The sequence below is a fragment of the Gorilla gorilla genome, chromosome 10 (assembly GCF_029281585.2).
Source record: "Gorilla gorilla gorilla isolate KB3781 chromosome 10, NHGRI_mGorGor1-v2.1_pri, whole genome shotgun sequence".
NCBI classification, from domain to species: Eukaryota; Metazoa; Chordata; class Mammalia; order Primates; family Hominidae; genus Gorilla; species Gorilla gorilla.
The window spans coordinates 110,464,933-110,482,793 of record NC_073234.2 but is presented as its reverse complement, the minus strand read 5'-3'; the positions used below and the strand labels follow the sequence as shown (position 1 = coordinate 110,482,793).

At 39.0% G+C, this 17,861-nt stretch overlaps 1 protein-coding gene across 5 annotated transcripts in view; it reads left to right on the top strand.

Moving 5' to 3' along the window:
- The window catches only part of NR2C1 (nuclear receptor subfamily 2 group C member 1), a 51,854-nt gene that overhangs the window by 10,745 nt on the left and 23,248 nt on the right, over positions 1-17,861 (top strand). For all 5 annotated transcript variants that reach the window (XM_019039307.3, XM_055357421.2, XM_019039309.3 and 2 more), the window contains exons 3-9: positions 195-425; positions 2,962-3,040; positions 4,462-4,641; positions 5,073-5,220; positions 5,306-5,396; positions 11,037-11,218; positions 13,730-13,895. In XM_019039307.3, coding sequence (XP_018894852.1) covers positions 195-425; positions 2,962-3,040; positions 4,462-4,641; positions 5,073-5,220; positions 5,306-5,396; positions 11,037-11,218; positions 13,730-13,895 — 1,077 coding nt within the window. The remainder of the gene's footprint in view (positions 1-194; positions 426-2,961; positions 3,041-4,461; positions 4,642-5,072; positions 5,221-5,305; positions 5,397-11,036; positions 11,219-13,729; positions 13,896-17,861) is intronic.

Sequence of the window (17,861 nt, the reverse complement as noted above, 5' to 3'; positions counted from 1 at the left end):
TTCTTACTATTGTACCTTTGTTTGCACATTTGTTTATTTCTGTAGGATAGAATTTTGTGGCAATAGAATCGGTAGTTTAAAAGGTACGTGTGTGTTATATTGAATATATATGTAATGTGCTTTTCTAAGAAGATAATTGTGTCATTAAAGAAAAATGATTGAGTTTCACTGAGTATTTTTCATGATTTTGTTAGATTGTTACAGAGCAGCAAACTGGGCAGAAAATCCAGATTGTGACAGCACTTGATCATAATACCCAAGGCAAGCAGTTCATTCTGACAAATCACGACGGCTCTACTCCAAGCAAAGTCTTTCTGGCCAGGCAAGATTCCACTCCGGGAAAAGTTTTCCTTACAACTCCAGATGCAGCAGGTGTCAACCAGTTATTTTTTACCACTCCTGATCTGTCTGCACAACACCTGCAGGTAAATAACTATAGAAGTGTCTTTTCCTCTTACATATATAAAAAAAAATTTTAATCATAAGCCCTGCCATGAAGACTTTAGATCTGTGTATATTCAGTAGGAAAAAAATGCATAAAATTATGTGTAACACAGTATCTACAGTGACAGCCCTCTCCTATGGGCCACTGTACTTTCCTCACACTCATATATTTTGGGGATTCTTTGTTGCATACAGTAAGATCCACTCTGGCTATTGTAGCCAGGACGACAGCCTTTAATAAAGGATATAGAGAGCTTGCAGAATTGTTAGGAAGGTTGAAGAAACAGTTCTAATCCAGGTTTTCAAGATCGACTATTGGAGCATGCTGCAAAACTGGCTTCTAAGAGACCTCCTACTTCATAATTAGGAAATTGTCAAATCAGGAGCAGCTTTTGTAGCTGTATTTTTCAGAACCAAGCTGCCTGTGCTACAAACAGGAAGCTGCCAAATCAAGAAGTTTGGACTATAGCTGCTGGCTTCAACATTGTGCCTCCTTTGTTGTCATGCACATCTTCATGAAATAGCAAGCAGTGCAGTCATGGTCTCCTGCTTTACTCTGGAATGAAGTAGTATATGTTAACATTACATCATTTTAGTTTTCGCTAGAATAGAAAATTACCTATTATTCTTCAAAGACTCAAAAACTTTTATACACCACATGCCTGTGGTTATGTCGATGTTTTCACTGCTGGTTGCTATGATCGAATACAAATATAATGTACTCTGAAGTTTGCCTTCAGAAACTTTTTGAAGGGGGTCTACTTAAAATTGGGTTCCATCTTTTATGATGAAAAACTCACGAAAGAAAATTCCTCTTTGGATTGAAAAACTCTGAATTCATAAAACACGAAATTTTGCCTGTATATCCTGATATCATCTATTCATCCAATGATATTTGTATTAGTTTTGGAAATAAAGGTAGAAAGTGGATACAGTCACAGATTTATAAGAAGTTGTTTTATCAACAAGACAAAAGTCACAAAAAAATGTGTAACATTATATGTACCTTAATTTTTCTTGAAGTAGTAGACTTGATATTTTAGAATAGTTTTAGATTTGCAGAAAAACTGAGCATATAGAACAGAGTTCCCATATTACTCCCCCGTAAATACACACAGTTCCCCTATTATTAACATTTTACATTCATGATATATTATAATTAATGAGCAATACTGATACATTGTTAACTGAAGTTTATAGGTGTTTAGACTTTCCTTAGTTTTTGCCTAATGGCTTTGTTTGTCCCAGGATCCCATCCAGGATACCTGATTGCATTGAGTTGACATGTCCCCTGAGGCTTCTCTTGGCTAGGACAGTTTCTCAGACTTCCCTTGTTTTTGATGACCTTGACAATTACGTGAGGAGTACTGGCCAGGTATATTGTAGGATGTGCCACTATTGGACTTGGTCTGATGTTTTTCTCATGAATGTGGGTAAATCCCTTAATCTCTCAATATCTCCTTCCAGACTTAGGAATAATAGATAAAAGATTAGCACCATTTGCAACAGGTAGGCTATTAAAGAAAAGAGTAATACTTGCCATAGATGCTTTCATAGGACATCTAGTACCAGAAGCTTAAGTACTTACTGAAGACTGATTTTTGTGGTGATATAAGAAGAAATGATGCTATATATTACATAGTAAGGGGCAGTCATTTTAAGAACCATTTAAAGTTCATAAAATCAGAAGTATTCCTGGAGGAATTCAAATGCCATTCCATTTTCTTTAATTGAATTTATTTGTTCACATTTCAAGATTGAAAGAAAATGATGAAAAGGTTGAAAGATAAACCTAAAGGAAGAAACTAGTTTGCTGTTTTTTGTTTTGTTTTGTTTTGTTTTTGAGATGGAGTCTCGTTCTGTCTCCCAGGCCAAAGTGCAGTGGTGCAGTCTCGGCTCACTGCAACCTCTGCCGCCTGGGTTCAAGTGATTCTCCTGCCTCAGCCTCCCAAGCAGCTGGGATTACAGGCACTCTCCACCACACCCGGCTAATTTTTTGTATTTTTAGTACAGACAGGGTTTCACCACGTAGGTCAGGCTGGTCTTGAACTTCTGACCTCAGGTGATCTGCCCGCCTCAGCCTCCCAAAGTGCTGGGATTACAGGCGTGAGCCACCGCACCCAGCCTTTTTTTGTTTTTTAAAGAAGAAACTAGTTTCCTTTGCCAGTATCTTATTAGCTGTGCCTAGTGATGAGCTTTTTGAGTCCATACCTTTGTATAGCAAGCACATCTGCATGATTATAATTACCTCAAGGAAATTTATTTATAGCCCCTTTTCTATTTAAAAGGTTTAGAGTTATCTCTTTATGCCATTATAAGCTTATTTTTGTCATGTCATTACATGTGGAAAGGTTCTGAGCTCTTCATAGAGTACAAAGTTTAAAAATAACTTGTGAAAAAGAAAGCAACAAAGCAAGACCAACTGAATGTTCTTTAATTTTTTTAATAGAATGAGTGCTGTTGAGTAACAACAGGTTTTCGTTTTTGTTTTCTTTTTTTCTTTTTTTTTTTTTTTAGCTCCTAACAGATAATTCTCCAGACCAAGGACCAAATAAGGTTTTTGATCTTTGCGTAGTATGTGGAGACAAAGCATCAGGTAACATTAAGAATAACCTCCTAAAAATAGAAAAAAAAAAATAACTTCCTATATGTGTCGTGCTGTTGAAATAACTACCACACTACCATGTTTCTTCTACCAAAAGTAAGAAGAGAAATAAAGGAGTATGTCATTTTTATGGTTCATATTTGTAGCCTATAACATTTAACTAATTTTTTCCCAGAGTTCTTTGTTTGTGATATAGAGTCTCACTGTTGCTCCAGCTGGAATGCAGTGGCGTGATCTCAGCTCACTGCAGCCTCTACCTCCTGGATTCAAGAAATTCTCCTGCCTCGGCCTCCCAAGGAGCTGGGGCTAAGGTGCATGCCAGCACACATGGCTAATTTTTGTATTTTTATTAGAAATGGAGTTTCACCATGTTGGCCAGGCTGGTCTCAAACTCCTGACCTCAGGTGATCCACCCTCCCCTCCTTGGCCTCCCAAAGTGCTGGGATTACAGGTGTAAGCCCCCATGCCCGGTCCCAAAGTTCTTTATTCACTTATATTTTTTAACTTCAGTGCAATTTAATTTGATTTGTAATGAAATAAAATGCATATTTCACTTTTGAAAGTGAACATGTAAAAAAAAAATTTTTTTTTTTTTTTGAGATGGAGTCTTGCGCTGTCACCCTGACTGTAGTGCAGTGGTGCAATCTCGGCTCACTGCAACCTCTGCCTCCTGGGTTCAAGCAATTCTCCTGCCTCGGCCTTCTGAGTAGCTGGGACTACAGGCGTGTGCCACTGTGCCCTGCTAATTTTTGTATTTTCAGTAGAGACGGGCTTTTGTCATGTTGGCCATGCTGGTCTTGAACTCCTGACCTCAAGTGATCCACCTGCCTTGGCCTCCCAAAGTGCTAGGATTACAGGCGTGAGCTACCACGCCCAGCTGTAGAAACATTTTTTAATGTGAAAACTAGAAATTTTGGCAAAGGAATCATTTAAAAATAATGACTTCTGATCTTTAATAATATATTACATTAGGCCAGGTGAGATGGCTCATGCCTGTAATCCCAGCACTTTGGGAGTGGAGGCAGGAGGATCGCTTGAGGCCAGGAGTTCAAGACCAGCCTGGGCAAAATGGCAAGACTGCCTCTACAAAAAAAAAAAAAAATAATAAAACTGGTCGGGTGTGGTGGCGCAAGCCTGTAGTCCCAGCTACTTGGGGATATCCCTTGAGTCCAGTAGTTTGAGACTGCAGTTAACTGTGATCACACCATTACACTTCAGCCTGGGCCACAGAGCGAGATCCCGTCTCTAAAAAAGTTATGATAAATAAAAATAACTTCTAAAAATGTTTTTCATGTCAGAAGCTCAAAAATCAGTTTCATCTTATATGTTGGTTAAAGGGAAGAAATTGGCTTATGTCATTTCTGTTCTGAAATAATGTGACTTTTATATTTTCTTAAACATTTTCTCTCTAGGACGTCATTATGGAGCAGTAACTTGTGAAGGCTGCAAAGGATTTTTTAAAAGAAGCATCCGAAAAAATTTAGTATATTCATGTCGAGGATCAAAGGATTGTATTATTAATAAGCACCACCGAAACCGCTGTCAATACTGCAGGTTACAGAGATGTATTGCGTTTGGAATGAAGCAAGACTGTATGTATTAGCTTTTAAGGAGAAAATACTTTTTAAAGATTCCAGCAAACTACAAGAGTATTGAAATTAACAAAATATGTCAAATATGTATACTTTTTAGTTTACAGTTTTCCAACTAAAAATATAAGAATACAGACATACGTATGTATTTTTTTATTTATTCAACTAATATTTATTGAATACCTGTGTAAAAAGCACGTATTTGTAGTTTGTGTTTGGCAAAAAGAATGAGAGATGCAAATTGGTTGGTTTTACTAATCTAAAGCAACTTTGTTGAACTTGCACATAATTTCTAAAGATTGATGGTTATCTTTGGAGTTTAGTATGGTAGCCATGTCTCCTATTAGCAGCATTAAGCTTACCTACAGCTTACATTTCTAATTGTCTGTAAATCCTATATTGTGATATAATAGTTTAACACATTTTTGTAGCTGTCCAATGTGAAAGAAAACCCATTGAAGTATCACGAGAAAAATCTTCCAACTGTGCCGCTTCAACAGAAAAAATCTATATCCGAAAGGACCTTCGTAGCCCATTAACTGCAACTCCAACTTTTGTAACAGATAGTGAAAGTACAAGGTAAAGTAAAACACACTGAGTAGCTGGTCATTTTGTTTTTCTTCCCAATGAAACTCAGGCCAAAATTTGTGCTGATTTGTTACAGGTCAACAGGACTGTTAGATTCAGGAATGTTCGTGAATATTCATCCATCTGGAGTAAAAACTGAGTCAGCTGTGCTGATGACATCAGATAAGGTGTGTTTAGTACAATTTAAAGCTTAGATATTTTTAAGCATTTTAAAATGTTTTCCCAATCACTTCCTTTGCTTTGGTAAATTGCTTTGTTCTTAAATATTCCATATTACAAGTTGCCTTTTTTTTTTAAATATAAATTAGAAATGTTCGGCTGGGCACAGTGGCTCACATCTGTAATCCCAGCACTTTGGGAGGCCGAGGCACATGGATCGCTTGAGGTCAGAAGTTCAAGACCAGCCTGACCAACATGGAGAAACCCCGTCTCCAGTAAAAATGGAAAAATTACTGGGCGTGGTGGCGCATGCCTGTAATCCCAGCTACTCGGGAGGCTGAGGCAGGAGAATTGCTTGAACCCGGTAGGTGGAGGTTGCAGTGAGCCGAGATAGTGCCATTGCACTCCAGCCTGGGCAACAAGAGCGAAACTCTGTCTCAAAAAAAAAAAAAAAAAGAAAATCAGAAATGTTCATAATTTCACTAGGATGATTATCCCTTCAACATAAAAGCAACAAACACATACTCTTCCCTCATCTTGAAATACGAGTCCTCAGTAAGACATTTATTATAGGTGTAAAATTCTTTTTTTTTTTTTTTGAGACGGAGTCTCACTCTGTTGCCGAGGTTAGAGTGCAGTGGCACAGTCTCGGCTCACTGCAAGCTCCGCCTCCCGGGTTCCCGCCATTCTCCTGCCTCAGCCTCCTGAATAGCTGGGACTACAGGCACCTGCCACCACACCCAGCTAATTTTTTTGTATTTTTAGTAGAGATGGGGTTTCACCTTGTTAGCCAGGATGGTCTCGATCTCCTGAACTCGTGATCCACCCGCCTCGACCTCCCAAAGTGCTGGGATTACAGGCGTGAGCCAGCACGCCCAGCTGTAAAATTCTTCATATTTCTTTTATGCTCCCTTACAGATTTGTTAGTGCCAAAATACTTTTTTTATTTTTTAGTGCCAAAATACTTAAAATATTTCAGGTAAAAGGAAATTCTTAGCTCACCTCCATCAAAATATTTACTTGAGTCAAGAGTAGGAATAGGACTGCAAGAGCTCTCCTTTTATGTATCCAAGTCATCCAGTTCTCTTAGAGATTGGAGCAGCTCTATGTTAGACCAAGGGTCTAAAGGAAAAACAGTTTGTTTATTTAAATTGAACATGAAGAGTTTCTGTACTTGTCAGAAGCCCTTTGGGAGAACAAGAAGCAAAAATTTCTCCTGAAAACTCATATCTGAAAACAGATTTTAGGAAGCCTATGATCAGGGTTTCTCTCAACCATGTTTGTTTTTTAAACAGGGTCCCCTCTTGTCACCCAAGCTGGGGGTACGGTGGTGGCACAGTAATGGCTTGCTGCAGCCTCGTCCTCTCAGGCTCCAGGGATCCTCTCACCTCAGCCTCCCAAGAAGCTAGGGCTGCAGGCACATGACACTGTGCCTGGCTAATTTTTCCTATTTTTGTAGAGACCGAGTTTCATTGTGTTACCCAGCTGGTCTCGAACTCCTGGGCTCAAGTGACCCTCCCACCTCAGCCTTCCAGATTGCTGGGGTTATGTGCATGAGCCTCCCTACCTAGCTGGGATCTGATTTTTTTTTTTTTTTTTTTTTTTTTGAGACGGAGTCTTGCTGTGTCACCCAGGCTGCTGGAGTGCAGTGTCCTGATCTCGGCTCACTGCAACCTCCGCCTCCTGGGTTCACGCCATTCTCCTGCCTCAGCCTCCCAAGTAGCTGGGATTACAGGCGCCCGCCACCACGCCCGGCTAATTTTTTGTATTTTTAGTAGAGACAGGGTTTCACCATGTTAGCCAGGATGGTCTCAATCGCCTGACCTCATGATCCGCCTGCCTCAGCCTCCCAGAGTGCTGGGATTACAGGCGTGAGCCACTGCGCCCGGCCGGGATCTGATTTTATATAACCTATAAGATTATTTGTCCTGTTTATGCAAGATTTGTTATATATTTGTCACTTGATGCTTTAAGGCGCTCTAAATACTTAGGCTCGGAAATCAAATTTCATCTACCACTTACTAGCTATATAACATTAGGCAAGTTATTTGACCTCTTAGTGCCTTACTTTCTCATCTGTAAAATAAGAGTAATGAAAGTATCTATCTTACAGTTTGGGCTTTAGCATGTAATTGCTAGGTGAGGCAGTGGCCTCTTGCCATATATTTTGGAAAACTTCACTTAGCCCTGTCTGCATGATTCAAGGTTAGAATGATAATTGGTTTTACTGACATATTAACTCCTTTAAGAAAGGAAGGGAACTAGGTTTCCTTGACAAACTACTCTGCCCAGACACTGTGCTCTCTTGTATATCTTTGTATTAAATTGTTATGACAACCGTATGGTAAGTTTCTCTGATAAATTGCCCCAAAACTCTGAAGTCACAAGATGAAAGTTTTCTATGTTGGCTAAGAGCCTTTAGGGGCAAAAACTTAAGAATCTAGTTAGAAAGAAAAATTCTTCTGCGTTGGGATCCTGTTGATCGGTGACCTTACCCCCAACCCTGTGCTCTCTGAAACATGTGCTGTGTCCACTCAGGGTTAAATGGATTAAGGGCGGTGCAAGATGTGCTTTGTTAAACAGATGCTTGAAGGCAGCATGCTCGTTAAGAATCATCACCACTCCCTAATCTCAAGTACCCAGGGACACAAACACTGCGGAAGGCCGCAGGGTCCTCTGCCTAGGAAAACCAGAGACCTTTGTTCACTTGTTTATCTGCTGACCGTCCCTCCACTATTGTCCTATGACCCTGCCAAATCCCCCTCTGTGAGAAACACCCAAGAATGATCAATAAAAAAATAAAATAAAAATTAAAAAAAAAAAGAATCTAGTTAGATATGTTGCTAGGTAGAAGAGACTATATAAGCTTCTAAGTTTTAGGTGAATATTAAAGCATTTAAAATTGTAACTAATGTACTTTTTATTCAAATATAAGAAAATTTCTTGGGGCAGTGCTTAACATTATGGGCTTTTCTGGGCACAGTGGCTCAAGCCTGTATCCCAGCAGCTCAGGAGGCTGAAGTTGAAGAGTTCCTTGAGGCTAGGAATTTGAGACCAACCTGGGAAACATAGCGAGACTCTGTCTCTAAAAATAAAAAAATTACCCAGGCATGGTGGTACATGCCTGTAGTCCCAGCTGTTTGGGAGGCTGAGGCAGAGGATTACTTGAGCCTAGGAGTTCAAAGCTGCAGTGAGCTATGATCCTGGCACTGCACTCCAGTCTAGGCGATAGGAGTGTCTCTAAAAAACACTGTCTCTTAAAAAAAAAAAGCATAGACTTTGGCAGTCAGCCAGTCCCACCTCTACTATTTGGGTCATTTTTCTGGTTAGCAATAGAGGAATGATGATTTCTATTTCAGAGTTGTTATGGGAGTTAAATAAAATGCATATATAGGTATTAATTATGTAAGAACATGATAACTGGTAGGGTTTTCAGTAAATGATTTTTGGACCATTGATTAATTTGGAGAAGGCACAAAAATTATTTTATTCTACTGATTCACCAAAATCTCACAGAAACTGATTGTTATAATAAATGAAACATCATGGGAACATATGTGTTATTTTAGTATTAAGAACACCAAAAAGGGCCAGGCACAGTGGCTCACGCCTGTAATCCCAGCACTTTGGGAGGCCAAGGCGGGCAGATCACGAGGTCAGGAGATCGAGACTGTCCTGGCTAACACAGTGAAACCCTGTCTCTACCAAAAATACAAAAAATTAGCTGGGCATGGTGGCGGGCGCCTGTAGTCCCAACTCCTCAGGAGGCTGAGGCAGGAGAATGGCGTGAACCCAGGAGGTGGAACTTGCAGCGAGCCGAGATCGCACCACTGCACTCCAGCCTGGCGACAGAGCAAGACTCTGTCTCAAAAAAAAAAAAAAAAAACACCAAAAAGAAAAAACCATGAAGAAAGTATTAATAAGAAGATACCATTAAGGGGTTGGCCCAGTAGGCCATAGAAGGCAACTTAAAAGGCTTCTCATTAGGTTAGGATGGGAAAGGATTTACAAAAGAATTTAATAAATTTAAATCAAATATATAAAGCATCAAATATATGAAAATCTATGAATTAAAAATTATACTCAGAAAAACTCATGTATCATAATTAGAAATTGCTAGGATATCAGCTTCTTGCTCTGAAAATTGATAACAAAGTAAAAGAAAAATAAAGCACTTACCTGCCTTTCCTGTACAAATTATATTTCTGAGTTGTCAAAAGAGTTGAGAGAAAATTCTTTTTTATAAAAGAATTGTAGCTAATGCACAAGTAATATACACATTTTCAACAAACATTAAAAAAATGAAGACAAGCCGGGCACGGTGGCTCATGTCTGTAATCCCAGCACTTTGGGAAACTGTGGCAGGTAGATCCCTTGAGCCCAGGAGTTTGAGACCAGCCTGGGCAACATGATGAAACCCCATCTCTACAAAAAATTAAAAAATTAGCTGGATATGGTGGTATGCACCCGTAGTCAGGAGGCTGAGGTGGGAGGATTACTTGAACCCAGGAGTTGGAGGTTGCAGTGAGCTGAGATCACACCACTGCACTCCAGCCTGGGTGACAGAGTGAGACTCTGTCTCAAAAAAAAAAAAGACAAATAGAAAGATCAGTATCTTACCTATATAAAGAGAGTTTTCAACTCCAGTGACAAAAAAGTGAAGAGAATAATGGGTAACTGATCAATTTCTTTTAATGTTTGTGTTTAACACAGTGCCTTTTAACACATTTAATTAAACACAGTGTCTGGCAAAAGTTGGCATCCTAGGAAGTCTGTTCAACAATTCATTTGCCATTTTTTCCCCCACTCTTCACTAGTATTCTTTATATTCCATACAAGTTTATAGTTTGTATAGTAAGTTTTAGAAATTGTACTCAGGAGGCTGAGGCAGGGAGGATCACTTGATACCAGGAGTTCAAGACCAGCCTGGGCAACACAGCAAGACCCCATCTCTAAAAATGAAAAAACAACCCAGGCATAGCAGTGCACACCTGTAGGCTCAGCTGCTCAGGAGGCTGAGGTAGGAGGATCAGTGAGCCCAGAAATTTAAGGATGCAGTGATCTGTGGTTGTGCCACTGTACTCCAGTCTGGGTGACAAAGGGAGACCTTGTCTCTTAAAAAAAAGTAACATATACGGCCGGGCGCGATGGCCCACGCCTGTAATCCCAACACTTTGGGAGGCCGAGGCAGGCAGATCATGAGGTCAGGAGATCAAGACCATCTTAGCCAACATGGTGAAACCCTGTCTCAGCTAAAATACAAAAAATTAGTTGGGCATGGTAGCATATGCCTGTAATCCCAGCTACTTGGGAGGCTGAGGCAGGGGAATCGCTTGAACCTGGCAGGCAGAGGTTGCGGTGAGGTGAGATCATGCCACGGCACTCCAGCCTGGTGACAGAGCGAGACTCCATCCCAAAAAAAAAAAAAAACAACAAAGTAACATATAAACATTTCTTAAGAAATACACTTGATGTTTTTAAACTTGTATTTTCCTCAATAAATTTCTGAAAGCTCAGCCCTTTAACTTTCCAGGTTTCATTTATCATACTGTTCTTCTGTTGGCATATCATAATCTATAATTGGATATTTCAGATTGAAAAAAATAGTGATACCAATTCACAGAATTTTAATACCCTTTTTTTTAAAGGCTGAATCATGTCAGGGAGATTTAAGTACATTGGCCAGTGTGGTTACATCATTAGCGAATCTTGGAAAAACTAAAGATCTTTCTCAAAATAGTAATGAAATGTCTATGATTGAAAGCTTAAGCAATGATGATACCTCTTTGTGTGAATTTCAAGAAATGCAGACCAACGGTGATGTTTCAAGGTAAGGTATCTTTTGATTATCAATGTCCTTTTGTTTACTTGTCTTTCAGTACTTCTTAAAACATTTTTATGTTAAATGCTATTTATAAAAGTTTCAGAAAACAAATACAGGTTGATTATCTCTTATCCGAAATGCTTTGTTCAGACCAGAAACATTTCAGATTTCAGATTTTGGAATGTTTGCATTACTCTGGGTACCATGCAGGCCTTTCTGACCTTTTCAAAAATATCTTTACACCACAAAGAAGAGAATATGCAAAAATCCACAGTGGGTAATACCCATAGGCCTTGGCTCCTTATGGGGAATCGGGGGAACTTGCCATTGGCATGTCTGGCCTGTACATGTGCCATCTTATCATCCTTAGTGGGCGTGCTTGCTTGGGGGAATCTGGGCATATATAGAAAAGATTTATCTCAGCTGGGAGGATCTTTTTTCCCTTGGGGACAGGGAATAAACACTGAATAAACTGTTATACACCTGCTTTTTGACTGCAACCCATCATGAGAGGTCAGGTGTGAAATTTCCACTTGTGGCATCATGTTGGTGCTCAAAAAGTTTGTGATTTTAGAGCATTTTGGATTTTAGTATTAGGAATGCTTAACCTACATTTCTATTTTCACTTAGAAAATTTAAGGCATAGTAAGTTTTCACTGAAAACCTGCATTCATTATGAAAGGTTATATTCTAAATGACAAAATCAGTAAGTGAATATTAGAAGATTAGAAATGTGGTCTTAAAACTTAGGAATTTTTTCTTCTAAAGATGAAGATGTGTATGGAGAGCGAAACACTTGTCTTTCTAGGCAATCATATTGATCCTGCTCCTCAATTTCTAGTGATGAAAATTAATGTAAAAGGTTTAGTTTAATCAACTACAGTTTTAAGTTACAGTTGAAGAAAGTAGTATCAGAATTCTGTTTTTTATTCTGTAAATATTAATGCTTAGGATATAGAAACAATTTATTCAGGGTTTTCCTACACTGCGTTTATCATTTAAAATATTGAATAAGCTGAACACATTAGTGTATAGGAGGCTGAGGCGGGAAGATCACTTCAGCCTGGGATTTTGAGTCAACCGGCAACTAGACCCCATCTCTAAAGGAAAAAAAAAAGATATGATAAAAATACGCTGAATTGGCTGGGCACGGTGGCGTATGCCTGTAATCCTACCACTTTAGGAGGCCGAGAGGGGTGGATCACCTGAGGTCAGGAGTTTGAGACCAGCCTGGCCAACATGGTGAAACCCCATCTCTACTAAAAATGAAAAAATTAGCTGGGTGTGGTGGCGCATGCCTGTAATCCCAGCTACTTGGTAGGCTGAGGCAGGAGAACCCCTTGAACCCCAGAGGTGGAGGTTGCAGTGAGCCGAGGTCACGCCACTGTACTCTAGCCTGGGCGACAGAACGAGAGTCTGTCTCAAACAACAACAAAATATAATATATATACTGAATAAACTACATTTAAGAGTCACAATAAGTAATACTTTGTTGAACATGAGATTTTAAGAAACTCTAGGAGGCCTATTGAAAAATATGGGGAACTATTTTGAGTAATTATTTGCTAACATTAGTTTGTTATTATTCTAATATCAAATTGTTACAGTTTAGATTTAGCTATGTGACCACACATTTTAAAATACTCTCTGCCCTGGTGCAGTAGCTCATGCCTGTAATCTCAGCACTTTGGGAGGCCAAGGTGGCAGGATTGCTTGAGTCCAGGAGTTGGGAGACCAGCCTTAGCAACATAGTGAGGCCCAGTTTCTACAGATAATTTAAAAATTAGCTGAGCATGGTGGTGCGCACATGTAGTCCCAGCTACTCGGGAGGTTGAGGTGGGAGGATCGCTTGCTTGAACCCAGGAGTTCAGGATTACAGTGAGCCATGATCATGCCACTGCACTCCAGCCTTGCTGACACAGGGAGAATGTGTTTCAAAAATAAACATGAGTAAAATGTTTTCTGAATTTTTAAATAAAATTTAAGACCTATTGTACTGTGTATAATAAAGTTGACATAAGTTCTTACCCTTGTTCTAAGTAACTTTTGTATACAAAATAAATAGGCTGATAGTCTTGTAGTATCATATATATATATATATCATATATATAATGTTCTTAAAAAATAATTCATTAAAAAGAATTTCGTTTAGTTGAGACAGGGTCTTGCTGTGTCACCCAGGCTGGAGTACAGTGGTGTGATCATAGCTCACTGCAGCCCTGCCCTCCTGGACTCAAGCGATAAAATATATAACTTTTAAAAACATATTATTATATGAAAATATGAAGATGCTTCTCCCCCTTAATTATGCAAGATTTTAAAAAGAGACTTTAGGCCAGGCATGTGGCTTATGCCTGTAATCCCAGCACTTTGGAAGGCTGAGGGGGGCATATCACTTGAGTTCTATACCAGCCTGGCCAGTTTTTAGGCTTAAATCTTAATTCCAGAATCCTATGTAGAATTGTTATTTTATTGCGGTGTTTGGTCAAGCTCACAGCTTCTGATGTCTTCATACAGGGCATTTGACACTCTTGCGAAAGCATTGAATCCTGGAGAGAGCACAGCCTGCCAGAGCTCAGTAGCGGGCATGGAAGGAAGTGTACACCTAATCACTGGAGATTCAAGCATAAATTACACCGAAAAAGAGGGGCCACTTCTCAGCGATTCACATGTAGCTTTCAGGGTATTTCTATATTTTTTTTTAACTTGTATGTTGTGTTGCTTGATTTTGATCTACCTTTCAAAAATCAAAGTATGTTTGTTGTGCTTTTAAAGTCAGAAATATCCCTGATAGAATTTCAAAACAGCAGCTAAAACACTCATCTGGGCCAGGCACAGTGGCTTATGCCTGTAATCCTGGCATTTTGGGAGGCCAAGGTGGGCAGATCACCTGAGGTCAGGAGTTCGAGACTAGCCTGACCAACATGGAGAAACCCCGTCTCTACTAAAAATACAAAATCAGCCAGGTGTGATGGCGCATGCCTGTAATCCCAGCTACTCGGGAGGCTGAGGCAGGACAATCGATTGAACTCGGGAGGTGGAGGTTATGGTGAACCGAGATCACGCCATTGCAGTCCAGCCTGGGCAACAAGAGCAAAACTCTGTCTCAAAAAAAAAAAAAACAAAAATTCATCTGCATATAGAAACAAAATGTCTTTAGGCTTTTCTCTTCTGTTTATCAAGATACTGAATAAGCTGGGCATGTTAGTGTGCATCTATACAGGAGGCTAAAGCCTTATGTAGATAAGATAATGGCGTAATAAAACATCCTGTTAAGTCAGTTATAATAGCAGTTATTGCGTTTAAAAGTTAGCTTTTATAACTTTTCAGCACATTTTGTTAAACTTTAAGTATTGGCATTCATGATGTGTTGAATGGACTGCTTTTGTTCAATGCCTAGCTACTACTATATCGTAATCAATAAGACCCAGATAGTTTTCTCTTACCATAGTAACTACAAATAGCTCCATTTGTTGTGTATCATCTTCATTCGCTGGCTTCCAGCATTATTATAAGATACAAATTGGCCAGGTGCAGCTGCTCCCACCTGTCATCGCAGTACTTTGGGAGGCTGAGGCCAGAGGATTGCATGAGTCCAGGAGTTGGAGACCAGCCTGGGCAACATGCCGAGACCTCATCTCTATTATAAATTAAAATTACATAATAAAATTTAAAAATATACAAATTATTTAATATATTTTAACTTTTAGTTTTTAACTTACACTTTTTAGCCATTTTGGAGAAGGTACATTTATAATTTATTTTGTTCCCATAAATAATTGTGGGTTTTGCCATTACTTTTAAGGCTGCAATTGCTTTTTCACCAACCTAATTTATTTATGACAGAAACAATACATGCAGAATACTAGAAATAATACATGTAGAAGACTAGAAAATCACTTTCTACTATTTGTCATTCAAATAATGCTTGGACAGAGTTATAGCCATGCTCACTGTGGAGACCTTACATTACGATCCTGTTGTTTTGACTCCTCCATTTTAACCACTCAGCTGTGGATACTCTTAGCAAGATGTATGCAAAGGGATTGAATGCATATAGATTTCACTTAGCAATATATAGCAGTCCTGGAATACCTGAGGGTGACTGCTCATACTTTTACTATAGATTATAAAATTCCATGGATTTTTTTAGGAGAATATGTACAGCTATCAAATAAATATGTATACCAGTAGAAATTATGAGTGCAAAGTAATATTTGTATCTATAAAATTTGACTTGGTAGAAATAGCCACAGAGAAAACTCAGTGGCTTAAAATAGTGTAATTTGATGTAGTCAATAAAATATATCAGTGAAGCCAATTTTTATGTAAAATTTTACCAAAGATAATTTACATGGAAAAAATTAGAAATTTTTTTTCTACACTCTACGGGAAAATTTTTTATGAGTGCTATAAGAAAAAGTAATTGGAATAATCAGTATCATTCTAAAAAATTATGGTAAGATTTATGGACAAGGGTGGAGCAAGGCAAAACTTGATTTTTCCCATTGTTCTTTCGTATTCTAAATAAAAGATACTCTTTTGTTTTCTTAGGTTTATGTTCTGCTTTGGATTTAAATGGGAGGAAGGATGAAATGAGACAGATGTAGGAACAGGACCCATTGTGAGGGAAAAAGACCAGAGTGCTCTTTAGAAAGTAGGGGTAGTTTACCTGTTTATTGTTAATGTTGGTCCTCAAAGTTTTTGATTGCTTGAAATGTTTTGGACAGAAGAATTTGGCAAATTACAACTTTTTTTTCTTCTTAGGATTGGCTTTTGTCATTCCCATCTTTGTCTTCCTAAGTGTCCTCACAGTCAGCACTATAAAGTTTCTTACTCTCCTGAAAAGGACCACTTCATCTTTCTCGGAGTCTTACAGCCTTGTGAAGTCAAATGTTTGACTTTTCAATGATTTCCCTGCTTAGCTCCTAGAGTCTGGTAATTTCATGGTTCTCACATTGAAGTTTTCTGATCATGGGTTTCAAGACCTTACATCTGTAATCAAACAACTCAATCCTTCCTTACTTGCTGAGCTGAATAGCATTTTGTTCCTCTGTTGCATTTCTATGTACACTGTAGTTTGCAGCATATTTTCACATACACTGTTTCCTTTGGGCCTCACCACATATGCTGAGGTTAGAATTTTTAATTTTTTTTTTCTTTGTGAGACAGGGTCTCACTCTCACCCAGGCTGGAGCGCAGTGGCATAATTACAGCTCACTGCAGCCTCGACCTCCTGGGCTCAAGGGATTCTCCTGCTTCAGTCTTTCATGTTGCTGAGACCACAGGCATGTGCCACCACACCCAGCTAATTTAAAAAATTTTTGTGTAGAGATGGGATCTCACTTTGTTGTCCAGGCTTATCTTATACTCTTGGCCTCAAGTGATCCTCTCACCTCAGCCTCCCGAAGTGCTGGGATTACAAGTGTAACCCACCATACCTGGTAGGGTTAGAATTTTTATTCTCATTTGGTGGATGAAGAAAGAGATGTAGAGATGTTTAGTGTCTTGTTCAAAGCAATCTTGGTAGTAGGGAGAAATAGTCTAATAATGAAACTTGAAGTTTGATTTTGAAAAATCAAGGGCAGTAGTAATATTTAAGATTTTTATTGGCCGGGTGTGGTGGCTCACACCTGTAATCCTAGCACTTTGGGAGGCCTACGCAGGCAGATCACCTGAGGTCAGGAGTTCGAGACCAGCCTGGCCAACATGACGAAATCCCGTGTTTACTAAAAATACAAAAATTAGCCAGGCATAGTGGCGCATGCCTATAACCCCAGCTACTCAGGAGGCTGAGGCAGAAGAATTGCTTGAACCCGGGGAGGCGGAGGTTGCCGTGAGCCAAAATTGCATCACTGCCTTCCAGCCTAAGTGACAGAGCGATACTCCATCTTTAAAAAAAAAAAGAAAAGGATTTTTATTAAACTTCATAATTTTTGGTATGATTTCATGTACTTTATTTTACTTGATTCTTAAAATCTCCTTAGAAGATTTTAAGAATATGGTAGATCATATTCCCATTTTAGAAATTATATACATGCAACAGAAGTGAGGTGGTTTTGGAAATTGCATATACTTATTTCTAAAATTTTATTATTTTCACATTAGAGTCAGTCTTTCTGGTCACCCATGTTTGCAACTTTAGAGGCAATTACTCTCCCTAAGCCTCACTCTTCTCATTCCATAACTGAATTTTAACCATTCCATTGCTTGAATTTCTCCCTTCCTCTTCATTTCCTTCACCATATTTTAGGCCTTTTAAAATTCCTTTCTTGATTTGTTACCCTAATATCTTCGCTTCCAGTCTTTCTTTTCCATCTTGTCCTGTGTGCTGGTACCAGCGTTATATTTGTTAAAAATCAAATTATGTCACTCTGCTACTTACCAGCCTTCAGTAGCTTCCCATTGCCCATATGTTATGAAATTAAGTCCGGTCTCTATAACTTGACCTTTTAGGGCCCTCCACATTCTGACCCAGCTGCCCATGGTTTCTCACACATGCCATTAGCTTTCTTAGCCCTTTTCTATAGCTCATTCAGTTTTTATTTTATTCTTCCACTGAGACAATAGCACTTACTGGTTCCCAGTGAACTCTAAGTAAATAGTTACTGAATGAATATGTAATCTAGGGTCATACTGGTAATTAGGC